A 25,554-nucleotide genomic window follows, 5' to 3' on the forward strand; every position below is an offset into this window, starting at 1 on the left:
TTCATTGGTGAAGGAATAACTATGGGAAAGAGATTTACTTGGGAATGATGATGCTAAGAGAGTAGAGAACTTTTGCTTTATGGATGGAGGAGGGAGTAGATGAAATATTTGAAATAATCCTTCTACCTAAACTTAATTATACTAGAGGGTATTATGGAGGAATACTATATCTCAGAAAAATTATATATGTTGGTATGTTATAAATTATTAATTTAATTCTTGTCAATGAAAGTAGAATTCATAGTAAAATTATGAAACGAGGGCTGGAGATGGTGTTCAAGTGGACAAACATCTTGGTTCAATCACTATGACCAGCAAAAGTATGAAAATATTTTATTGCAATAGAACAGGAAGTAAAATGGAACTGTATTAATGTCTTATACCTACCTGTCATTGAGACTAGTATTAAAGACCACTAAAGGCACCTGGAAAGTGCTCAGTAAATATGTGGACCCTTGAGATTTTCTGTAGCCTGAAGGCTAGTGCCTTTGGGGTCCATGGAAAGAAAACAGAAGAGACCAAGGTGTCAGGTGGCCACATAGTAAAGCAGGAGAGAGCGCCAATCTCTCTCTTCATTTTCTGATTGGACGTTTTGTAGATTTCATGTCTACCTTTTTTTACTTAGATGTTCTCTTTCTCTTGAAGTACATTTTCACAATAAATTCTGTCATAAGCACAGGGCCATCTGCCTGTTATGCTTTGTATTTCTATAGCACCCCCACACAGGGCACTCAATATATTATCATGCCATTATTCATCTTTAGTAAATTACTGAACAGGTTATAATCACATATAACCTCTGTTTTTCTTCCATGTCCATCATAAAACCTATGCCTAGAAAATTCATTTGCCTTTTCCATTCGTACCTCATAAGAAAACATGGAAAGCCCTTGCTTTAAATTACATATACAGGAAAATTAGTTTTTACTTCTTTTTGTTTACTTACAGGTAAACTAACTTACAATTGAACTGAGATATGAGCTTAAAACAAGGAATGAATGAAGTAATTCTACATTGACCATTCATATAAGTATGGAAAAGAGCCTAGTCTTCATCAGTTAAGAGATTTACATTTTGAAATACACGATCAAGTTCTGAGGCTATATTTTTACTTACAATTTTTCCTAGAAGTAATTTCATTTGTTAACTAGCTAACAATTGATAATATTCTAACTACTGAAATGATGCTTGGCTAATGCGTAATCATATAGTAGTCAATGTATATCACAATGTCTGAAAATTAATTTTTAAAATGAAATATACTTAAAGGTGGAGCCATGCCTTGCCTCCTTTCAGACACCTAGAATCTTTTTTTTTTCCAAATTTTTATTATCAAACTGATATACAGAGAGGTTACAGTTTCATACGTTAGGCATTGGATACCTTTCTTGTACTGTTTGTTACCCTGTCCCTCATACCCCCCTCCTACTCCCCCTTTCCCTTTCCCCCCCTGACGTGTTCAGTTCACTTACACCAAACAGTTTTGCAAGTATTGCTTTTGTAGTTGTTTGTCTTTTTTTACCCTGTGTCTCTCAATTTTGGTATTCCCTTTCAATTTCCTACTTCTAATACCAGTATACACGGTTTCCAAAATACTCAGATAAGATTACAGAGTTAGTGTAGGTACAACCACTGGAAGGTGATACAAGAACATCATCAATAATAGAAGCTACAGATACAGATGGCACGTTGAAAGTAGTTACAACTGTGATATAACAATCGTTTCCATAACATGGAGTTCATTTCACTTAGCATCATCTTAGGTGTTCATAAGGGTATAGCTATTGGGCTCTTGTGATGCTCTGCTATGACTTGCCTAAACCTGTACTAATTATTCCCAATAAGGGAGACCATAGAGTCCATATTTCTTTGGGTCTGGCTCACTTCACTTAGTATAATTTTTCCCAAGTCCTTCCATTTCCTTACAAATGGGGCAATGTCATTCTTTCTGATAGAGGCATAAAATTCCATTGTGTATATGTACCACTTTTCCTGATCCATTCGTCTACTGAGGGGCATCTGGGTTGGTTCCAGATTCTAGCTATGACAAATTGTGCTGCGATGAACATTGTTGTGCTGGTGGCATTACTGTGATTTTGTTTGTGGTCTTTGGATAGATACCCAAAAGTGGGGCTGCTGGGTCATAGGGGAGCTCTATATTTAGCCTTCTGAGGAATCTCCATACTGCTTGCCAAAGTGGCTGAACCAGTTTACATTCCCACCAACAATGAAGTAGGGTTCCTTTTGGCCACATCCCCTCCAACAATTGTTATTGTTAGTTTTCTTGATATATGACATTCTTACTGGGGTGAGATGGAATCTCAATGTTGTTTTGATTTGCATTTCTTTTATGGCCAGTGATGTAGAGCACTTTTTCATATGTCTCTTGGCCATTCTCATTTCCTCATCAGAGAAGTCTCTTTGCAAGTCTTTAGCCCACTTGATGAGGGGCTATTGGTTCTTTGCGGTTTTGTTTTGGAAGAAGGTTCGGACACCTACAATCTTAATCTGCTTGGTTTCATTTGATTTTTTTAAAGAAGTGAGGGCTGTTTATTGAGGAATAGCAAGGGACACAGACCTTCCAGCCGGATTGGAGGTTGTGTCTCCATTTGATTGTTTTAATTAATATTAGATAGGTCACAGAGAAAAGCATATCCTAAACTGAAACATTAAACTCATTGTAAATCCTTCAGTTACCCTTATCAAAGTTAAGGTTATTGTTTTAAATATAAAGCTATATACTGTAATACAGATCACAGAAGTGAAACTCTCCTGACTAATAATGTTGTTTACTTTGAAAGGAGGGTGTTGAACTTGTTGACATAACTATAGCAGATAATATACTATAGAAACAAATCTCATAAGAAAAAAGCAAGTGCTTATTTATTAATATTTGTGTCTTTGTCATTCAGTCTTTAGGTTGTTATTGCCAGGGATATAAAATAGAGTCCTATGCCACTGCTATAAGAAGACCGAGACAGCAGAGCTGCTGTGATAGGAAGTTACCACAGTCTCTGAACTTTGTTGTCTGTCTTTCTGTTTAGCTTCAAAATAAAACAGCCAACAATTTTCAATGCCATAGATGTTTAATGTAAGCATTTAGGTAACTTTTGAACCATAGAAAACCGTAATTGCAATCTAACGTCAGATTGCCCTTTCCTATGACAGGATTTTAGAAATATATTCTTGATATTGTTCTGTGTCTGTCTCTAGATTATTGTTCTCATCTATTTCAGGTGGGTTTTAGGAAAATTCTTTAAAAAGTTCTCAGAATGTAATCCTTTCTCTTTATTTTGTTTTGGGTTTTGCCAGTCTTGGGGACTGGACTCAGGGCCTGAGCACTGTCCCTGGCTTCTTTATGCTCAAGGCTAGCACTCGGCCACTTGAGTCACAGCACCATTTCTAGCCTTTTCTATTTATGGGGCACTAAGGATTGAACCCAGGGCTTTGTGCATGCTAGGCAAGCACTCTACTGCTAAGCCCTATTCTCAGCCCCAATCCTTTCTCTTATAACAAGTTACTGAGGGAACTCTCCTGAAAATCTTCATGGGTGACAACATCAGTAAACTAGAGACTAGCTGGAATAAATGCAATTCCTCCAACTACTTATGGGAAAATATCTTCTATTATCTTACCAATGTAATGACACCAACAACCCTATGTACTAGAAACCATGTTGAACTTCACCATGATTTATTGAATAAACAAATGAGATCCAACATCCAAAGCCAAATCCACCAATTTAGCAAACTACCAATTAGCATACTAAGTATTTCAACACTAATTTATTCATATAAATACCTATCCATAAATATTTAAACTAACTTTATCTATTTTTCAGTAGGTTTTTTATTACCTACTTAATGAGTATATAAAAGTTCTTGTTGATGGGTAGCCTTGGTTTTCAATTTCATCACTATTTGCAATCTAAAGTATAATATGTGTTACAAACATGAAGGGTTGACTTAACAACAAGCATTTTCATGTAAGGACTTAATATATCCATCTAGAAAACCGCTGAGAGCTTTGGGAAGGTATGCAGAATTTAGACATGTGGTCACTGCTGAAATTTTGCCTTTCTAAAAATTGGAAAATAGACTAAAAATTTAAATGCTATACAGAAAGATATTTATCAATTGATGAAAATGTGTATTAATATATACTAATAATTCTCACATATATAAAATGTATTTAAAATAGTAAGTACCTAACATATTTTAAAATAATTGTGTTACATGTTCACCTGATGCCCTTTTTCATAGTTTCATGGAGAAAAATCAGACAATGGTCACAGAGTTCATCCTTCTGGGATTTGGTCTTGGACCTACGATGCAGACTCTCCTCTGTGGCTTCTTCTCCCTGTTCTACACTTTCACTCTCCTGGGCAATGGCGTTATCCTAGGGCTCATCTGCCTGGACCCCAGACTGCACACCCCCATGTACTTCTTCCTCTCCCACCTGGCCATTGTGGACATCGCCTATGCCTGCAACACAGTGCCCCAGATGCTGGAGAATCTCCTGCACCCAGCCAAGCCCATCTCCTTTGCTGGATGCATAATGCAGACCTTTCTCTTTTTGACCTTTGCACACACAGAATGCCTCCTCCTGGTGGCCATGTCCTATGACCGCTACGTGGCCATCTGCCACCCACTCCGATATTCTGTCATCATGAGCTGGAGAGTCTGCATCTCTCTGGTTGCCACTTCCTGGACATGCAGCAACCTCCTGGCTCTGGTCCATGTGAGTCTCATCCTGAGGCTGCCCTTCTGTGGGCCTCATGAAATCAACCACTTCTTCTGTGAAATCCTGGCAGTGCTCAAGCTGGCCTGTGCTGACATCAGACTCAACATCATGGTCATCTTTGCAGCCTGTGTGTTCATCCTAGTGGGCCCCCTGTGCCTGGTGCTGGTCTCCTACACGCACATCCTGCTGGCCATCCTGAGGATCCAGTCAGGGGCAGGCCGCAGGAAGGCCTTCTCCACCTGCTCCTCCCACCTCTGCGTGGTGGGGCTCTTCTTTGGCAGTGCCATTGTCATGTACATGGCCCCCAAGTCCAGCCACCCTGAGGAGCAGCAGAAGATCCTTTTCCTCTTTTATAGCTTTTTCAACCCCATGCTGAACCCCCTGATCTACAGCCTGAGGAATGCAGAGGTCAAGGGTGCCCTGTGGAGGGCGCTGTGTAAGGAAACCCTATCCTAGCTGCCACCTTTGAACCGGCAGCCTCTGTAGTCTCCTGTCATCTTGGTGTCCAGTTACTGTCTAAATCCAGAAACGTTCACTAATCTCTGCTTCATCTGCTCTTCTGGGACAAAACAGAATTCCCTTCCTCTTCATTAGCAGGAAACATCTTACATGGTTCCTACCATTCATTGGCTTTCTGTGAAATGTTAGCGCATATTTTTTTCCCACTGAATTGAGTATACTTGAAGTTCAATAATCAATTGTACATTTTCTTGGTCCCCAAAGTTGGCTACATCCCCTCCTCCCGCTGAAGTGCACTGAGTAGCAGTGAATGTCTTTAGATGTGAAAGTAGAGAAGATTACGGATGAAGGCAGTGATGCCCAACCCCAGTCACTCTTGCCCATCCTCCCATCATTACCCTGGTACAATCCAATACCAACACATTCATATCCATTACTCTCCCCAACTATATTAATACATTGTATATGAAAATTTTGGGCTCAGAGAGTTAACTGATAGGCTGAGTGAAGAAGTAGAATTAAAGCAAGATGAGTAGGATCAAGGAGAGAAGGTAGGAAAAGTCCCTAGAGAGAATGAGGGCACAGTGGAAATACCATTTACAATTTTAGGAATCAATTGGTCAGTTGTTAGTACCAAAGAAGCAAAACTGACATTCTTGTGTGTGTGTGCATGTGCGTGTGTGATGCTGAGATTATATATGTATATATGTATATATCTGTGTATATATATACATATATATGTGTGTGTGTGTATATATATATATATATATATATATATATATATACACACACACACACAGATCATCTCCACATGGGATTTTCCTATTTCTTTCTGTTAGAACTGCTACCATTATTAACCTAGATTATATTGTTTCTCTCCATAGAATGGCCTATTTCTGAAATCTGAAGGTTTGATTGTGTTTGTAGCTAACTTGATACCCAGCCATAGTTGTGTATTGAGTTTTGTTTTGGTGTACTTGACAATCAATGATCTGGGTAATACTCCATATATTTTAGGTATAAAATCCATTTTTAAATCTTTCCCTAAAATTAGGATGGCTATTCATATCCAAGAGAATCTTTCTCAGTGTCACTTTGAGTACAAACTTTAGAGTCATCAGACAAATGTTTGTGTCTTTTCATTGGAGGCTAACAAGTGTTCATTCAACTCAGCTCGTAACTGCTTCATACAAATGGAGACTCTGAGGCAGGGATTTGTAAATATGAAAACAAAGTAAGATTTTCTTAAGAAAATCTAACATCTTCTTTAATCAGTAACCAAGTATCCTATACTACATTTTGACAGCCTTTTGATGTACGTTTAACCATTGGAACAAATCTGTGCAGAAGGTCCATATTGCACTTTTACTTAGAATTCTAACACACAAATCTTCTATGTGTAACCATAATTTATAGTACTATATCAACAACAGTGTTAGCAAATAAGCGACAAGACTGTTTATCTCATGTCTAAATGTGTTAAGTGAAAGAGGATCCTCTGGTCATTTGATGTGCATTACCAAAGCGCTTTTCCAGAAAATCCTTCCTGACCACTCTTCACACAGACCTTTGAAGAAACTGGAATAAGCTGTTATTTTATCAAAATTTACAAATTAAGTGCTTGGTTTTTAGTATGCTCTCTCCTGTCTTGATTTTCAGATTTCCTTAATATTTGAAGGTGTGACTTTTATTGGGTAATATTAATTCACGAATGTAGCACTGTTATTTCACAATTGTAATGTTACATGATAATGGATGTGGTATTCTCTAACACAAATGATGTGCAAGGAAAGTGGTTTTCATAAAACTCACAGTTTTGATTGCACAGTTCCAGTTGCTTCTGATGTTATGTCAAGGCAAAGGGTACTTTCTTTTAAGGCTACTTTCACAACTTATCTGTGTATTTTTTCTAAACTATAAATGCAAATATGTCCATTTGGAGGCCAGGGGACTACATATTATGGGCAGCCTTACATGTGTGCCAAAGACTATTAACAAAAAAAGAAAGTTTATGGGAACCCAAAACTTCATTTTAAAATGATCTCCAAGATTTTATCTAAGAAATAAATTATTTTGTAACTTCACAGAAACTATTAGTACATTTCTGAGAGATAGCAGAAGACCAAAACAATTTCTGGAAAGAGAATAAATATGTGAAGAGAGACTGGTCATTTCATTTTCAGTGTGCTGTTCAGACTACTATTTATTTTGACAGTGGATGTGATAAATATTCAGGTGTGTGGTGTATGATTAAGAGCAGCATGTAGAGATTTCTTTGCAGTTATTAAATCCGTCTTTTGCATAATGGACAAATCAAAAGTTTAAATGAAAACCTCACATAGCTTAGCTTGATTTCTAGTGCTGTTCAACTGCAAGAGAATATACTTTTGCATATACAGGTGAATGTTTTGCAATTTATGTATACAAGAAGTTGTAAGCATTAAAATACTTTATTGAAAAATAAAGATTCCTCATTTGCACTGGGATATGGCTCAGCTAAATCCTAAAACAGAGATATGAGAGTCAGTCTCCATGTCTATTTAAGCTATCTGCTAGGGAACAGAAATGAGTTGAGTATTTTGATTTCTATACCCTTTGTCTTGTGTATAAGTTAATCTGATTTGGGGAGAGGAAGAGGAAGCACAGAAATGGTGGGACAAAGTGTGAACTAATTCAGCACAGAAACCCACTAGACACTAAGTTGGAAATGAACTATACAACTTTGGAGGGGAAGAAAGTCCAGAAGGAAAAAACTGAGAGAGAATGAGGGAGGGGGTAACACTGCTTAAAAGAAAACATGCTCATTACCTGAGACTCATGTAACTGTAACCCCTCTGGACATCACCTTCACAATAAAAAAAGAAGAAAGTAGAAGATATATTTGCTCTTTGACCTTGGTGCTTCCTTAGCTGAGTGGAATCACAATGGATGTCCTAGAGAGTTTTATCAAAGTAACAGCCCTCTATCAAAAAAAGGGGGGGCATACAGTTTTGATTCACAATTGTTATAATTTTGTATATAATTTCTAAGAGAAATACGCCTGAATCATTGGTAGTATCAACCAAACCTTCATATGACATCAGTTGAGATCCCATTGTTCATTGGTCATACGCAGTCCCTGGGTGAATATTAATGCATCAGATTCACAGTGACCACAAGAATAGTGCAGAGACTGTAGAAAAAGTCCTGTTTCTACAACTACTTTAAATGTTATAGAAGTCCAATGAAAAGAAAATGGTCAGCATATAAAATAAATGCTTTTGCTTCATGTAATACAGTGTCACTTGTGTTCTGAGTTCTTGAAGACATATAGCTATCATTTTTACAGTGATCTTTTCAAATAGTACATGCTATGAAGATAAGTTATCTCTATCTACTTTTCCAGGAATATGGAAAAGTTTGAGTTGTATATTGATGGATGTTAGTGGTGTTAGGTTTGTGAGAACTTTCCTAAGCTTTAGTTGGTGTAGAGTTGCCATATATAATTTTTTTTTCTGGACTACTTCCTCCTTTTTCATTTTCATAGCCTCAAAGATGTGTTACATTCATTGTCCCAGAGGTGCTGATTATAAAAGAATATATTCTATAAAACCCAGTTCATACATATTTTTAGGTCCTTTTACTTCCTGAGGGAATTCCCTACGCTGGTATATAATGTAAACATCTGTGAGCATTTTTATTTCAATTAAGAACAGACTGTTCTCTGTGTTATTTGACTTTTATAGATTTATATTTTGTATATATTGGTTTTTCATCCTGACTATGTTTGTTCAAGGCTGCCTCATTTTCATATGTAATATAAAATTTTTGTGTGTGTTTTGCTATTTTATTATCATTAGTTGTACAGAGAGTTGTCGTTAAACAAAGCAACTTATGAATACAGGGCATCTTGAATCCGTGTGACCTGTTTCAACATTCTCCCCCATCCCGCCCCACCCACCTCCTCCCTCATGCTTCTTCATTTTGTAGGATATACATTGAATTCTTATCAACAGAATTCAAACGGATGCATTTCCTAAATTTCACTTGTATGGCCCTACACGTGTGATAGTCAGCTTTCTCTTGGCTCAAAAGCCTTAAGCTTTTTCACATGAAATGACAAGCCATACCGAATGAGGATAAGGTGGGGGGTTTCATCAGCTCTAAACTCACAGTTGCAGCCCTGGCCCGGGTTTTGCTGGTACTCGGGGTAATTCACCGCCCTGGGAATGGGGGGGAAAGCGTTTCCAGACAGCTTTCCCGTGCCGCTGTCGCGAGCAAAGGTGTGCGCTCCCCGGCGGGGAGGAAGGGTGGGCAGAGGCCAGCGTGATGTCCGGGCGGTCCGTCCCGCAGCAGGTGTCCACGCGTGTGTGGGGCGTGCTGGATCCCGTCCCTTTCGGGGGCCCACCTGAGAGAACGCGCGCACCGGCCGACACGCGTGGCGGACACGCTGGTGGACAGCTTCACCGGGGTGGGGTGAGAAGGGGCCCCGCTCCCCTCCCCAGCCGCGGTGCGGCTGGGATCTGGGGGATCGGGACCAGGACCCCCATCTCCAATCTCGGTCCTCAGGGGCCCACAGGAACCCTCTGGAGATCGAGCTGGCCTTGGGGCTGGAAATCCGGATGCCCTAAGCTCACAGCGGGGCCTCCGGGGTGCGCTCTGGGGCGGCCTCTGTGTCCTAATTGTGCGTCCCCGCTTGGGATGAGAAAACAAACAAACGCAAATACAATTGCTTTGTCTCTCCTCCCAGAAGAGGCAGACACAGACTCCCTCCAGACCCGCCAACCAGGCTGTGCCCTCAGAGAATAACACTGGGGTCTCCTGGATCCTGCTGCAGGGCGTCTGCCGCTCCCCAGAAGCTCCCAGGATACAGGACTGGGGGGCCCAGCCTGCGGCTGCCTCCCCTTGTGAGAGCCCTGAGTCCACCCGTGGGGCTCAGCAAGGCTACCTGATCTCATGCTCCCGGTCCTTCTCTCCAGACAGGTGGTATAGCCCCTGGCGTTTGCTTTCCTTTCACACGATTACTGGCACCACTTCAGTCCTAGGAATAAAAACGAACCATCTTCATGCCAAATGAGCATGCTCAGCATTGATATGCTATAGGAATATTTCTGGCATAAGTAGATACACATAGGAAGTATGTGTGTTTAGGATTTGGCAAGTTTTACTTCTTTGGTAGGGAAATCTTAATGTTTGAGAGATTTATTTGGGAAGGGTGACACTCAAAACGTAAGCAATTTGTATATTAAGGACTTAGATGACATACTGAATAATTTTTCCACTTAAAATTTTACAAGAGTATTTTATGATGTGATGCTATGCTTCAGGAAAATTAACATAGATGGGTTGTTTTATGAATTTAGTCTTTGTCAGTACTACTAACCTAAATGCTACATTTATAACAGTATTTATTGCAATGGATTATGAACTCAAATAGATACAAAATCAATTTCTTACACTTACATATATATGTTGTTGTTCTTGTTGTTGTGTATAGCAGTGAAGATCATATCAGCTGCCTGGACTATATCCAATAAATATGTGTACATGGTAGATTCCCAGTACCCTGGAAAGCAAGTCTTTGATGTAAGGATGGAAAAAGAACAGAAAAGATGCTAAGGTGTCAGGTACTAAGAGTAGAAAAAATGTAGAATGTAAGATCCAGTGCTTTAAATTTTGTTTTTAGAGGATTTTTTTAATGTGTAAAATCTGACTTTAGTTATGTCTCTTCTTCATCCTAAAGCAATTTTGACAACAAAATCTTGGAGGGTACAGGATCATGCACCTGCTGTAATTTCTGCTTCTACATCGTTCTGTACATAGGCCACTCAAGGTTTTACTTAGTTGCTACCAATCTTTAATTGATTATCCAATTCATTGTAAACACTTGAAAATGGCCCTCCATTCCTCTCTATGGTTCAAAATAGAAACCATACTTAGAAAATCAATTGTCTTATCAATCCTTGCTCCACAAGATAACTTGGCAAAGTCTCTACTTATAACTATATACACAAGAGTTTTTTTTTTTTCATTTATTTCTTGTTACTCGAAAGTAGACAACCCTACAGTTGAGCTGAGCTATGGAATAAGAATTTCGTAGTTCTGCTCTACTTGGGCCTTTGATGTAGCAAAGAGCCTGTGAGTCTGTCAAATCTTGAGACTTACTTTTTCTTTGAAGTACAGGATCAATTTCTGATGATGTTTTTGTATGCAGCAATGACTTCTTTCTTAGGTATTTATTTTATGTCTTTAGAGTTGTCAGATTATTTAACGCCAACAATTTTCCATCTTGGACTCTGAAATCAAACTTACTTAATATACATTGAATTGCTTGAAATTTACATTTGGAACTTGAATGTATTTTAATGTGGAATCATATCTTCCCGCAAACTAGAACTGTGGAAATTTATTTATTAATTCATATTAAATATTTCACAGAGAGATCAAAGTAAGGAAAAGATAAATGTACATACTAAATTTATTTTTTTATCATTTGGTGATTCATCAGTTGATTTTATTTAAGTATAATGTTATTTGTTTATTTACTTGCTTACTTACTTTTGCTTTGTGCTGGTCCTGGGGCTTAAACTCGGGCCTAGCCACTGTCCCTGAGCTCTTTATGCTCAAGGCTAGCCCTCTACCATTCGAGCCATAGCTCCACTTTGGGCATTTTAAAGTAGCTTATTGGAGATCAGAATCTCATGGACTTTCCTGCCTGGGCTGGCTTCAAACCATGATCCTCAGATCTCAGCCTCCTCAATAGCTAGAATTACAGGGTGGAGCCTTCAGCAACTGGCTAAGATATTGTCAGTAATACAGATAACCAAGAATGAAATTACTTAAAGGAAAGGGGCTGAACTTGGCATAATTATTGAGGAAAAAACCAGATTGGTAAGATACCAACAATTAAGTGGTTTTCAAAAATTTCTTGTTTACATTTGTTTATTTAGTTTTCATTGACAAATGTATGGATTTCTATGAGTATGAAATAAACAAATCTATTATACTTCATTGAGCTAAGTCAAGATAGTAAAATGGAGCTTTCTCATTAAAGTTATCCTAATATCGTCTGACCTTGTAAATCTCTCTTTCCCATTTAGCTATAAAAAAATCAGACCTAAATATCTTCCTATATATATTTTCATATGTAAAAATATGTCTTAAAATACATTTTAAATGTGTGTAAATATATTTAAAGTAACATAAAATGTATGTAGTTAAAATAAAAATATATTTTAAAATGAAATTTTCACTGAAATGTCTAGTAATCACTTGACATGAAATCATTCTGTCATGTTTAAGGATGTTTGAAATATATATTTTAGATTGTTTTCATGTCAAAGTGATTTTTGGTCATTTGTCAATAGTGCTTGTGAGAAAATAGTAGTCTCTGCTGTCATTGTTCAAAAAGAACCTATATCCCTCCCCAAATGTTGCTTACAATAGGATCCATACATCCAGGATTTTGTCCCCACCTTTAGATATGGCTTTGGGAATCTTGTTTGGGGATCATGTTACCTAAAAGCACAATAGGACAATGCATATGGCAGAATATCTTTGACATTCAGAATGTAACTGTAAAAGAAACAAGGAATTCTGCTGTGAGAGACTCCTTTTTTATAGAAATTTCTGCACAAGAAAAGGAACTGATCCTTTATGGTTGGCTGGAGAACATGCACTCAGAGTAAGAAAAGCGCTGTGGAGGCCCTATTTGGTGAGGCTATTGATAGCCACTGAGAACCAAAACCACCATGTGGACTTGCAGATTTTCATCCACCAGGTGCCCAGCATCCTTCTCCCTCCTGGTTTCTTTATTCCCTTCTGGGAAGTTCATTGTTTGTGCATGGCCAAATGCAGTTCCACTGGCCAGGTGTTTACACTCCATGTTCACTACCCGTGTCTTTCTGCCCTTTCACTGGATGGGAACCTCCTACAACTAACTACATTGCATTATGGAGTCCAGTCGCCCTGCCCTGCCTAGAAATGTGTACCAAAAGAGCAGGAGTGGGCTTTTAAACGCGCAAAGTCTCCAGTCCCCGGTGTCCTGGTGTTGTCTAGTTTCACCTTCTTGGTCATTATTTGTATCAGTGGCATGTGGGTTTTACTCAGAATGTAATGTTGTCTTTTATTCCAAATTCCTTAGGGCACATATTTCTTCCTGATTTTCATGCTAGGTAGCCATTCAGAAAAAAATAAAATCTACTAAGGGGGACCTGTATAGAGAGGGCACGGAAAATCATGTCTGTGGTGCTTTTACATAGGCACCAACCCTAACCTGCCTACAAATCCTCTCACACTTGCCTAACAGTGAGAGAGGGAAGATTTGTAATTCTGGGCTGCTGGTATTGATGAAGTTCAAGGCGCTCAAAATAATATAAATGTAGGTGAAATTTTTCTGCTGCAGAGTAATAATTCCATGGGGCAACCAGTTTTCCACCTGCCAAATTATCACAATCCAATTTCCAATATTCAAAACAAGAATAAACACTTAGCATGCATATGTATGAATACATGTTTTAGAGGATAAATATATGTAGATTTTTTAATGTATCATTATCTCTTAGAATTGTGTCTAAGTGTTCTTCCTCAACCCATTTCCTAACATTATACATTGTATATAAATGCATATATGCACACACACGCACACACACACACACACAATGTAGAATGTATGCCACATGTGATCCACACTTGACCACAACGACTGTTTGTCCATACAAAAATGATGTTAGGAATAGAAGTTGCTGCTCGGTAATTTGCTTTGGGGGAAGTCTTGTAAAATATTCTCTAAATTTTCCTTGCCATTTAAATATTATGAGTAACTCCGTGATTCACACCACAATAGTTACAATATTTTCATTTTGGAGGCTAGCCTCATTTTAAAAACATCACCATTACTCTTCCTGCTACTCAGTAATTCTCTTCTACAAGTGCACAGGTGAATTCAGAAAAAAAAAAAAAGCTCTCCATTGTGGTTACTTTATACGCATGGTCTGTTCATTCTTAAATCGCATCCCTGTTAATGACTCTCAGCCATTACTAGCAACATACCTTTCTAATGAATACTGTGTATCAGATTGAACATTCAGGCTATGGAAAAAACTCGATTTAAATTTTATTATGAAAAACCTTATTCATTCAATCAACTGAGATACCAATGGTGTTTAATAACAAAGCCACACTCATCTAAAATCTATGACTTAATAAATAAGGTGTTTTAAAATAATTGTCTGATATTTATCTGATTCTCATTTTCTTAGTGTCATGGAAGAAAATCCAACAATGGTCACAGAGTTCATCCTTCTGGGATTTGGTCTCGGACCTAGGATTCATAGAGTCCTTTTCGGAATGTTCTCTTTCTTCTATTCCTTCACGTTACTGAGTAACGGAGTCATCTTGGGGTTCATCTGCCTGGACCCCAGACTGCACACCCCCATGTACTTCTTCCTCTCCCACCTGGCCATCGTCCATATCGCCTACGCCTGCAACACGGTGCCCCTGACGCTGGCTTGGTGAACCTCTTGAAACCTGCCAAGCCCATCTCCTTTGCCGGCTGCATGGCGCAGACCTTTCTCTTCCTGACCTTTGCACATACAGAATGCCTCCTCCTGGTGGCTGTGTCTGTTATCATGAGCTGCAGAGTCTGCATCTCTCTGGTTGCCACTTCCTGGACATGCGGCTCCCTCCTGGCTCTGGTCCATGTGAGTCTCATCCTGAGGCTGCCCTTCTGTGGACCTCATGAAATCAACCACTTCTTCTGTGAAATCCTGTCTGTGCTCAAGCTGGCCTGTGCTGACACCAGGCTCAATGTAGTCATCATCTTCGCAGCCTGTGTGTTCATCCTAGTGGGCCCCCTGTGCCTGGTGCTGGTCCCCTACACGCGCATCCTGCTGGCCATTCTGAGGATCCAGTCAGGGGCAGGCCGCAGGAAGGCCTTCTCCACCTGCTCCTCCCACCTCTGCGTGGTGGGGCTCTTCTTTGGCAGTGCCATTGTCATGTACATGGCTCCCAAGTCCAGCCACCCTGAGGAGCAGCAGAAGATCCTCTCACTGTTCTTTTTTTTAAAAAAAAAATTATATGTATTTTTTATTATCAAACTGAATTACAGAGGTTACAGTTTCATACAGTAGGCTTTAGATACATTTCTTGTACTGTTTGTTACCTCGTCCCTCATTCCCCCCTCCCCCCTCCCCTTTTCCCTCCCCCCCCACCATGAGTTGTTCAGTTCATTTACACCAAACAGTTTTTCAAGTATTGCTTTCATAGTTGTTTGTCTTTTTAAACCCCGTGTCTCTCGATTTTGGTATTCCCTTTCAATTTCCTAGTTCTAATACCCGTATACCCGGTTTCCAATATACTCAGATAAGATACAGAGAAAGTATAGGTACAACCACAGGAAGGTGATACAAGAAGATCATCAACAATAGAGGCTACAGTTACATATGGCACGTTGAAAGTAGTTACAACTGTGATATAACAATCATTTCCATAACATGGAGTTCATTTTGCTTAGCATTATCTTATGTGTTCATAAGGGTATAGCTATTGGGCTCTTGTGTTCCTCTGCTGTGACTTGCCTAAACCTGTGCTAATTATTCCCTATAAGGGAGACCATAGAGTCCATGTTTCTTTGGGTCTGGCTCACTTCACTTAGTTTAACTTTTTCCAAGTCCTTCCATTTCCTTACAAATGGGGCAATGTCATTCTTTCTGATAGATCCCCAAACTCAACCATGAAGATTTAAACCTTGTAAACAGACCCATATCCAGTATTGAAATAGAAACGGCAATAAATGATCACCCATCCAAGAAAAGCCCAGGTCCAGACGGATTCACTGCAGAATTCTGCAAGGCCTTCAAAACAGAACTCACACCAATATTTCTCAAACTCTTCAATGAAATTGAAAGAGAATGTTCACTACCAGACTCATTCTATGAAGCCAGTATAACCCTCATCCCAAAACCAGGCAGGGACTCATCACGGAAAGAGAACTATAGACCGATTTCCCTGATGAACATTGATGCAAAAATTCTCAACAAAATTCTGGCCAATTGACTTCAACAGGTCATCAAAAAAATCATACACCCATCAAACTGGATTCATCCCAGGGATGCAAAGTTGGTTCAATATACGCAAGTCAATTAATGTAATCCACCACATCAACCGGAGCAAGGTAAAGAACCACATGGTTTTATCACTTGATCAGGAGAAAGCGTTTGATAAAATCCAGCACCCATTTATGCTAAAAGCTCTGGAAAAATTGGGATTCCAGGGAACATTCCTGAATATAATCAAGGCAGTTTATGACAAACCAACAGCAAGCATAATTCTAGTTTAGTTTAGTTTAGATTTTTTTTTTTTTTTTTTTTTTTTTGCCAGTCCTGGGGCTTGGACTCAGGGCCTGAGCACTGTCCCTGGCTTCTTTTTGCTCAAGGCTAGCACTCTGCCACTTGAGCCACAGCGCCACTTCTGGCCATTTTCTGTATATGTGGTGCTGGGGAATTGAACCCAGGGCCTCATGTATATGAGGCAAGCACTCTTGCCACTAGGCCATATCCCCAGCCCCCAGCAAGCATAATTCTAAATGGTGAAAAACTAAAGCCATTCCCTTTAAAATCAGGAGCAAGACAGGAATGTCCGCTCTCTCACCTGCTCTTCAACATAGTACTAGAATTCCTAGCCAGAGCAATTAGACAAGAAGAAAATATAAAGGGGATCCAAATAGGAAAAGATGAAGTTAAACTTTCTCTCTTTGCAGATGACATGATCCTATACCTAAAGAACACCTCTCACTGTTCTATAGCCTTTTCAACCCCATGCTGAACCCCCTGATCTACAGCCTGAGGAATGCAGAGGTCAAGGGCGCCCTGTGGAGGGTGCTGTGTAAGGAAATTCTATCCTAGCTGCCACATTTGAACCGGCAGCCTTAGTTCAGTGTGCTGTACTCTTAGTGCCCAATCACAGTCAAGATCCAAAACAGTTCGGTTCTCTTCTTCATCTCTGCTTTAGTGGCACAACAATACGTCTCCTGTTTCATTCATAGAAAAAACAATTATCTTAGTAGGAAATGTAGGCTTTGGGCAAAGGTAGCCACACATTTTCCATTATCCCACAGTTTTATTTTTCTAATACTGGAACTTACTCTGAGACATTATTTCCTTGTGTTGCATGTATTAATAAGTTTTACTTAGGATTCACCTTAGGGAGCTCACGTGTAGGCTGCGTGAAGAAAACATGATTAAAGGAAGATCTAGAAGACAATGGTATGTCACCATACTGGACATGAGGGAACTGAAAATCGCTTACTAATTTCATGATGAGTGGCTCTCATTTGGCTAGCAAAAACCCGAAGTTATTGAGCTGTCTCTGAATAGAGTTTCCCTTTGTCTTTTCATAGCTCCTCAACCTTTGTTATCCATATTTTTTTTACCTGTTAGAATGTTCTATTTTTTTAATAACAAGTTGGACTTTTGAGTCATTACCAAGCTATGGTTGTGGGATGATTTTAACTGATTCATCCTACTAGACAAAACAGTACATTTTAGGTATTTTTCAAGGTGTCACCTATAACATTTGTTTTTTAATGCAATTTATTGGTATTATTAAGGTGTTGTACAGAGGGGTTATCAATTTGTAAGTCAGATAATGAGGATTTTTCTTTTATTGGAACATTGCCACCCCTTCCTTCACTTTTGCCTCTCCCATCCCTGCCCACAAGTTGCATAGTTCATTTTCCACACAATGTCTACTAAATACCATGACTGCATTTGAATAACATTCATTTCTAATCTACCCCTAGATGAGGATGACTCTAAATGCCATCTTATGTGTAAACATCAGACTCATTTGAGAGATGTGTATGCGCTTCAATTAGAGGTTAACAACTCTTAATTATTATGTATAAATGGATATGGACAGGGCTTCCTGAATAGCTGAAAACAAAAATAGGTCTTACAATAAAATACAGTATTCGCTTGATCACTTACCAAATAACACACACTACATATTGATAGCACTCGACAAGGTCCATTCTATTTAGTCATCAAAGCATATCCCTCAGGAAAGTCCAGTTAGGAGTCTGTTGCACACACATGCATGCTTGAAAGTGGCTCCTGTTGAACTCTCACTGAGTTAGTCTGGCTCCCAAACCATCTGTACTTAACCAAAACAATGTCAGTGAACACCAAGCATCATCAAATAATTAACAAGGCTAATTATCACAAGGGATGATGTCTTGAATGAATGAAGATTTCTTTATAGGACTTCTGTGTCAATAGGACCCTAATGCCTGCTGGGCTAGAGCTCATGTATGTGATGCTGGTTGTCTTGGAACATGACTTCTATGTGCAAAGGTCACTGAAAGCATTGGACATCTACAAGACCACAGAATACAAAGAATGTGAAAATCAAGGTTGCTCTCATTGAACATTAACCTTTAGCTCTACTAAGACCCAGAACAAAGATAAGCCTAGTCAATCTCTATATTTACACAGAAGTGCATACATTTCCTAAGGAAAACAGCTTAAATTTAAAGTATGATTTGAGAAAATGGATGTGTTTACAAGAACTGTGGCTCCAAAGACTGGAGCTGACCACAGCAATGAACTTCAGAGTGAAACAACAGACAATACCAGAAGAGAAGCTAGATGGAGCTCTTTCCTACTGGTGCCTCACCAACTGTGTAAAACTGCATTGGGTTACTTTATATCTTTATGTACTTTTATGTTTCATTCTGACAACTCTAAGCAGACAACGTTTTTTCCATATGTAACAGGAAAAATATATAATCAAAGATGAAATGTTACCTAAGTTTTCATTTGCTTGGCATTATAAAAGTTGATATTTATCTTTTGTCTTGATTACCTTAAAATGACATTTCATAATATGGAAGGAAATTTTTCAGTGCACTGGAGTTACAGTTGTCATAAGAGTTTCATTTATGTAAGTGGCAGGTCATTTGCATATGAGAAGGGATAAACATTTATGAGTTACTAACTTTTCATATGATCAAGAGAACTTCTTATCTAAAGAACCCCATAGACTCTACTCACAAGTTACTTGAGCTGATCAAAAACTTTGTCAAGGTGGCAGGATATAAAATAAATCCTCAAAAATCAATGGCTTTTCTATATGCCAACAGCCCAAAAAGCGAGGCTGAAATCAGGAAAGCAACTCCTTGTGCAATAGCCTCAAAAAACATAAAATACTTAGGAATAACCTTAACCAAAGAAGTGAAAGACTTCTATAATGACAAATTTAAAAATCTGAATAAAGGAAATTAAGGCAGAACTAAGGAAATGGAAAAACCTCCCATGCTCCTGGATTAAGAGGATTAACATTGTCAAAATGGCAATATTGCCAAAGGTATCTACAAATTCAATACAATACCCATCAATATCCCAACACCATTCTTTAATGAAATAGAAGAAGCAATCCAGAAGTTCATATGGAACAATAAAAGACCCCAAATAGCAAAAACAATCCTAAGTAGAAAGAACAATGCCAAACTTCAAGCTGTATTTCAAAGCTATAGTAATAAAAACAGCTTAGTACTGGCACAAGAAGAGGCCTGAGGATCAATGGAACAGAACTGAAGACCCAGAAATGAACCCGCAGGACTATGACTACTTAATCTTTGATAAAGATGCTAAAAAACTAGGATGGAAGAAAGCCTCTTCAACAAATGGTACTGGAAAAATTGGTTCAACACCTGTAACCCATCAATGACAAATGCATCAAAGACCTCGAAGTAAAATCAGATACCCTGAAAACACTACAAGAAGGAATAGGAGAATTGGGCTCTTTGGCACAGGACGAAACATCCCTAATAAAGGCCCAGAAACACAACAAATCAAAGAAAGGTAGGACTGCATCAAACTGCAGAGCTTCTGCATGGCAAAGGACATAGCTTGCAAGATAAACAGAAAGCCCACAGATTGGGAGAAGATCTTTACCGGCCATAAAATGGACAAAGGCCTCATATCTAAACTATATGCAGAACTCAAAAAATTAAATTCCTCTGAAACAAATCCTCAAAGAACTAACAGCCCCCTCAAAAAGTGGGCTAAAGACCTAAAAAGAGATTTCTCTGGAGAGGAAATGAGAATGGCCAAGAGATACATGAGGAAGTGCTCTACATCACTGGCCATAAAAGAAATGCAAATCAAAACAACATTGAGATTCCACCTCACCCCAGTAAGAATGTCCATTATCAGGAAAACTAACAATAACAAATTCTCGAAGGGATGTGGCCAAAAGGGAACCCTACTACATTGTTGATGGGAACGTAAACTTGTTCAACCACTCTGGCAAGCAGTATGGAGGTTCCTCAGAAGGCTAAACACAGAGCTCCCCTATTGACCCAGCAGCCCCATTTTGGGGCATCTACCCAAAAGACGACAAGTAACACCACACTAAAGCCACCAGCACAACAATGTTCATCGCAGCACAATTTGTCATTGCTAAAATATGGAACCAACCCATCTACCCTTGGTAGATGAGTGGATCAGGAAAATGTGTGTACATATACACAATGGAATTCTATGCTTCCATCAGAAAGAATGACATTGCCCTATTCGTAAGGAAATGGAAGGACTTGGAAAAAAAATTATACTAAGTGAAGTGAGCCAGACCCAAAGAAACATGGACTCCATGGTTTCCCTCATAGGGAATAATTAGTATAGGTCTAGGATAGTCCTAACAGAAGATTACAATAGTTTAATAGCTATATACATATGAACACATAAGATGTTGCTAAGTGAAATAAACTCCATGTTATGGAAACAAGTGTTATATCAGTGTTGTAATTACTTTCAACATGCCATGTGAAACCATAGGGGTTTTTTGTTGTTGTTTCTCTTGTATTCCCTTCCTGTGGTTTTATCCCCACTCTCGCTGTATCCCATCTTAGTACCCAGGATACTGTTTATACGGGTATTAGAACTAGAGAAGAGAAAGGGAATATCAAAATCGAGAGACAAAGGCTAAAAAGACTAACGATTCCAAAGGCAATACTTACAAAACCATTTGGTGTAAACCAACCATACAACTCGTGGGGGTGGGGGTGGAGAAAAATGAGGGAGGAGGTAACAAGTTGAATAAGAAATGTACTCACTGCCTTACATATGAAACTGTAACCCCTCTGTAGTTCACTTTGACAATAAAGGGGGGAAAAAGAGAACTTCTTGTCTTTAGATATGAATGTGTCTTAGCCTATCCAGAGGCGACTATATTTCTGTATGGGTTAAGCACACAAAAGGTTCTTCTCAGATTTATGCTATAGACTCACAAGATGCTGGGAGCTCATTGGCTGCTCCTGGTCCTCACAGGTACACGGGAACCATCAGGGTACTGGATGATGGTAGCAGTGCTGGGACCCATGAGATTCAAAGGATGCCCCATGTTTGGGGACCATCATTAGAGCTGCTGTTTCAGGTGCGCTCTGTGGTAGCCTGTGTTTTCTGGGTGTCCTACAGGAATTGGACTAGAAAGAGGAAAGGGCAATCGCTTTCCTAGCTCTTCCTCACAGCAGAGCTAGACATGACGTGTCTCAAGGCCCAGTTCCTCAGTTGAGTCATCAAGAGTTTCCAACCGGGTTAAATCCTCAGCAAATAATAAAAGTCCTTCCCTGAGGAGTCTACTGCCTTTGGGTCAGAGGTTCCACAGCCCCACACAAGGTCTGAGGGACAGGACTGCAGGTGCCCCACCCCCATTCTGAGAGCCTTGAGTCCAAATGTGGGAATTGACAAGGTGGTCGGATTTTATGTCATCGTAAACTCCTTAGGCAACAGTAGTATGCTTTCTTTTGTTAGCAGATGCACAAAAGGCCTTGTTAAGAAAATCCATTCTTCTCTAAAACATGTGCGGGTCATCTTTCTGGTATGGGGGTAGTTTAGGAAATGTTCATGCTTATTTCTTTGAACCTCTTGTTCACAGAACATCGGAGTATGTGCATCCCCCTTTGGCACTCACTGAGGGCTGGTTCTAGAACTCCCTGGATTCTCAAGACCCTGACTAAGATGACGTCGTTCTTACGTATAACCCACAGCACCCTCCCCACACGAGATCGCTCTTCATACCTAATAAAATGTAAGTGCTAGTACATGGCTGTTACGTTACCAAGATGTATTTTTAAGATATGATGAGATATGTACAATCAAGGTCAGTAATACACACCTCTAGTTCCTGCTGTTCGGGAAACTGGGGGGTAAACTGAGTATTTAAGACAGGAGATTAGAACAACTTAGCAGCTTAGGAGACTGCCACCTTAAAAAAAAGTAAGTTCTGTATATGTTCAGCACAGATACAACTCTTTTGTCTTTATCCTTGGCTGATGTGAAGACCGAATATTAGGATTTGGGGTCAAACTGCATAGAATTAGATTTTGCTTTCCATAATGGATAGTTAAACACAGGACAGCAACAAATTCACAAAGATGACATTACCTGCAAGGTCACCCTTATAACAAACACTGCAAAAGCAGCTTTGCAAGGAGCACGGCTGAGGCCACGCATGATTATGAGGGCCCATAGCAAACACTGGAGACACCATGCTTGCACGGTCTCCACAGTCAGAGGCCCTCCAAGAAGCTGTTCAAGACTGACTGCCGTGGATCCCGGCTAGGAGGGTTTGCTGTGCACTGTAAGTGTGTTCAATGCATAAAACGTGTCCTCAATGAGTTCTCGAGTCAACTCATAAAACCTTATAGCTTTTCTTCTTAACTAATGGAAATTAAGGCTTGGGGAGATTAAGATATTCCCTAGAGGTCCTGCAACTTATCATGACAAGGTATGTCTGACACTGGAGCCTATCCTCTTTCATTGCTATACGGCAGTGTCTTTCAGCGTTCTCCTCACCTGTGACTCCGGTCCCCGGAAGAATGTGAGGTGCTTATAAGTATTGTGTTTTCTCATATTTAATCAAATTAATATCCAGTCAGTACAAGTACTAGGCACAATAGATGGTCGTCATATCCTATAAGAAGATTTCTTCAGTCTAAGAGAATATTATAAATACAAGTTCTGACGCAGTCGACTCTGAAGCACTATTTGTTTTTGTTTTTTGTTTTTTTTTTCTTTTTGGCCAGTCCTGGGCCTTGGACTCAGGGCCTGAGCACTGTCCCTGGCATTTTTTTTTCCCCCTCAAGGCTAGCACTCTGCCACTTGAGCCACAGCACCACTTCTGGCCATTTTCTGTATATGTGGTGCTGGGGAATTGAACCCAGGGCTTCATGTATATGAGGCAAGCACTCTTGCCACTAGGCCATATCCCCAGCCCCTGAAGCACTATTTGGGAGGTGTTATTAATCTTATTAAGTCAAGAGAGAATGTGTCAGTATCTTAGATAAGTGGTTTGTCAGACGGTATTGCTATTGTGAGTTATTTGATAGCATGTCTCAGGTTGCTTATGAAACCACTAACCCAAATGCAGATTTCTCATGTAGTTAAAATCCTTTAAAGAAACCTCTCAAATGTTGGACCCATCATTGCATCTCAAAAGAAACTATGGAGATGCAAAGAGAAGCAGGAAAGAGAGTTTGAAATTTCAGGAGAAAAGTAATAAAAACTGGGAATGGAGAGAAAACATTAAAATAGAGGGCCAAAGAAGTAAAGAAATACTAGGATAAAGACAACAAAACACTGAGACACAGGAAAACAGGCAATGAGACACAGCTATCAGGAGACAGGTGGGCTTTAATGAGTGAATAATTTTTAACATATAGTCGTTATTACTTGGTTCAACACTTTGTTGAACCAAGACTTTAAATGTAGCTCTTCATTCAGAAACACTTGCATGCATGACTCATGCCCAAAACATTAAAAAAATTGCCAGCCCATCAAATCTTCAGTTTTACTTCTCAAAACATAGACTCCATCGAGTACTGACAAGTCTGTTCAGGAATAAAGAAATGGTTTTAGTCTTCGCTATTTACTCTGAAACCATGGCGATGCTACATCATTTATTAGTCATCAGACAGTGTGTCAATATTTTTGGTTTTCCTGCCGGGCGTTGGTGGCTCACAGCTGCAATCTGGGTACCTGGGAAGCAGAGATGGACCAGGACAGATCTATGAGGGCAGCCCAGGGAGAAAAGTCTGCAAGATACCCGTCTCCTCCTTTCCATCCATCCACAGCTTGGCCAAGTGGCCTGTGTCCATCATCTTAAACAACCACATGAGAGGCTGGATGTGGGAGGACTGTGGTGACAGGCCTGGAGGGAAGAAAAGTCCCCTAGATCCACGCCCCACACAGGAAGTTGCATGGGAAGGCACATTCCTATGATTCTAGGGATGGCGGAAAGATTCAAATTAGGCAGATTGAAGCCAGATCCTCTCTTACACAGGAAGTAAAAGGGGATCCTAAAAACAATCAGGGCAAATCAGTGTCTCCCGAGGTATCACATCCACCTAGAAAATGTTAACGTCTAGAGTTCAAATCCCCAATTCCACCAAAAAGAAATACATTCCAATTTTAAATAGCTGCCTTGCACATGCATGTAAAATGTATAATCTCAAGCACATAGCAATAGCTGTATGTTACATTTGTATCAAGGTTACATTTGATTTCTTTTTTTTTTTTTTTTAGTCTCTTCCCTCCCTTCTGCCAATGCTTTGATCAATTTTATTTGGGTTTGAGTAAAATGGCTTTAGTTCTGTGTTGAATGAAATAAAATATAGGGTGGAAAAAAAGGAAACGTCTTTCAAGTTTTCAGTGCTTATATGTTTTTGGAGATTGTACAAATATTATCATCAAACTTCAAAATGTGTTCTTTCTGTGGGGTGAGATATCTTTAATTTGATAGAATTACAGTATGCAAGAGTTGATCACAACATAATGCCCAAATCCTTTAAATGTACTGTAAGTCAAAAGCAATATTTAGGCATTTATTCATTCATCAATATTTATCTAGCCATTTGCATACTCAATGAACATTTACTGCATAAGAACTGTAAAAATAAGGGCACTTGTTATTTAATCCCAAGGAATACTATTAACAATCCAGTCATACACATTTAATCAAACTTTTGAACCATGTGACACCATGTGATTCAAAGAATCTGAATGTACTCATTAAGTCTTCCTTTCTCCTTGTCTCTCCATTTGTCTTCCAAAGAGATTGGTACATTGTAAATAGTGAGTTTTTAACCTATATATAATCATCAGAAAGTCCCAAAAGGGAAATTTGAAGGATTAGAGGAGTAAGATTCACAAAAGTTATAAACTCAAACACATCTTCATAACACAATATTTTTACACATCTTCAACATCTCTAGCCACACAGGAAATACAAACAAAAATAGCATTGCAAATGCAACCATTGTATTCAATATACACTATGTAAAAATGAACTATGTGACTTGTGGGTAGAGAAGGG

At 39.3% G+C, this 25,554-nt stretch overlaps 2 protein-coding genes across 2 annotated transcripts; both read left to right on the top strand.

Annotated features, from left to right (window-relative positions):
- Window positions 1-4,266: 4,266 nt before the first annotated feature.
- Window positions 4,267-5,199, top strand: LOC125345900 (olfactory receptor 2A1/2A42-like). Its single transcript, XM_048337966.1, has one exon. It carries the CDS (start codon window positions 4,267-4,269, stop codon window positions 5,197-5,199), a length of 933 nt encoding a protein of 310 aa, XP_048193923.1.
- Window positions 5,200-14,445: 9,246 nt separating this feature from the next.
- Window positions 14,446-17,084, top strand: LOC125345901 (olfactory receptor 2A1/2A42-like). The gene is given in 3 exon segments (XM_048337967.1): window positions 14,446-14,691; window positions 14,694-15,223; window positions 16,967-17,084. Coding segments are annotated over 3 exon segments (894 nt in total).
- The last annotated feature ends 8,470 nt before the right edge of the window (window positions 17,085-25,554 follow it).

This window comes from Perognathus longimembris, chromosome 2, assembly GCF_023159225.1.
Source record: "Perognathus longimembris pacificus isolate PPM17 chromosome 2, ASM2315922v1, whole genome shotgun sequence".
Lineage (NCBI taxonomy): Eukaryota > Metazoa > Chordata > Mammalia > Rodentia > Heteromyidae > Perognathus > Perognathus longimembris.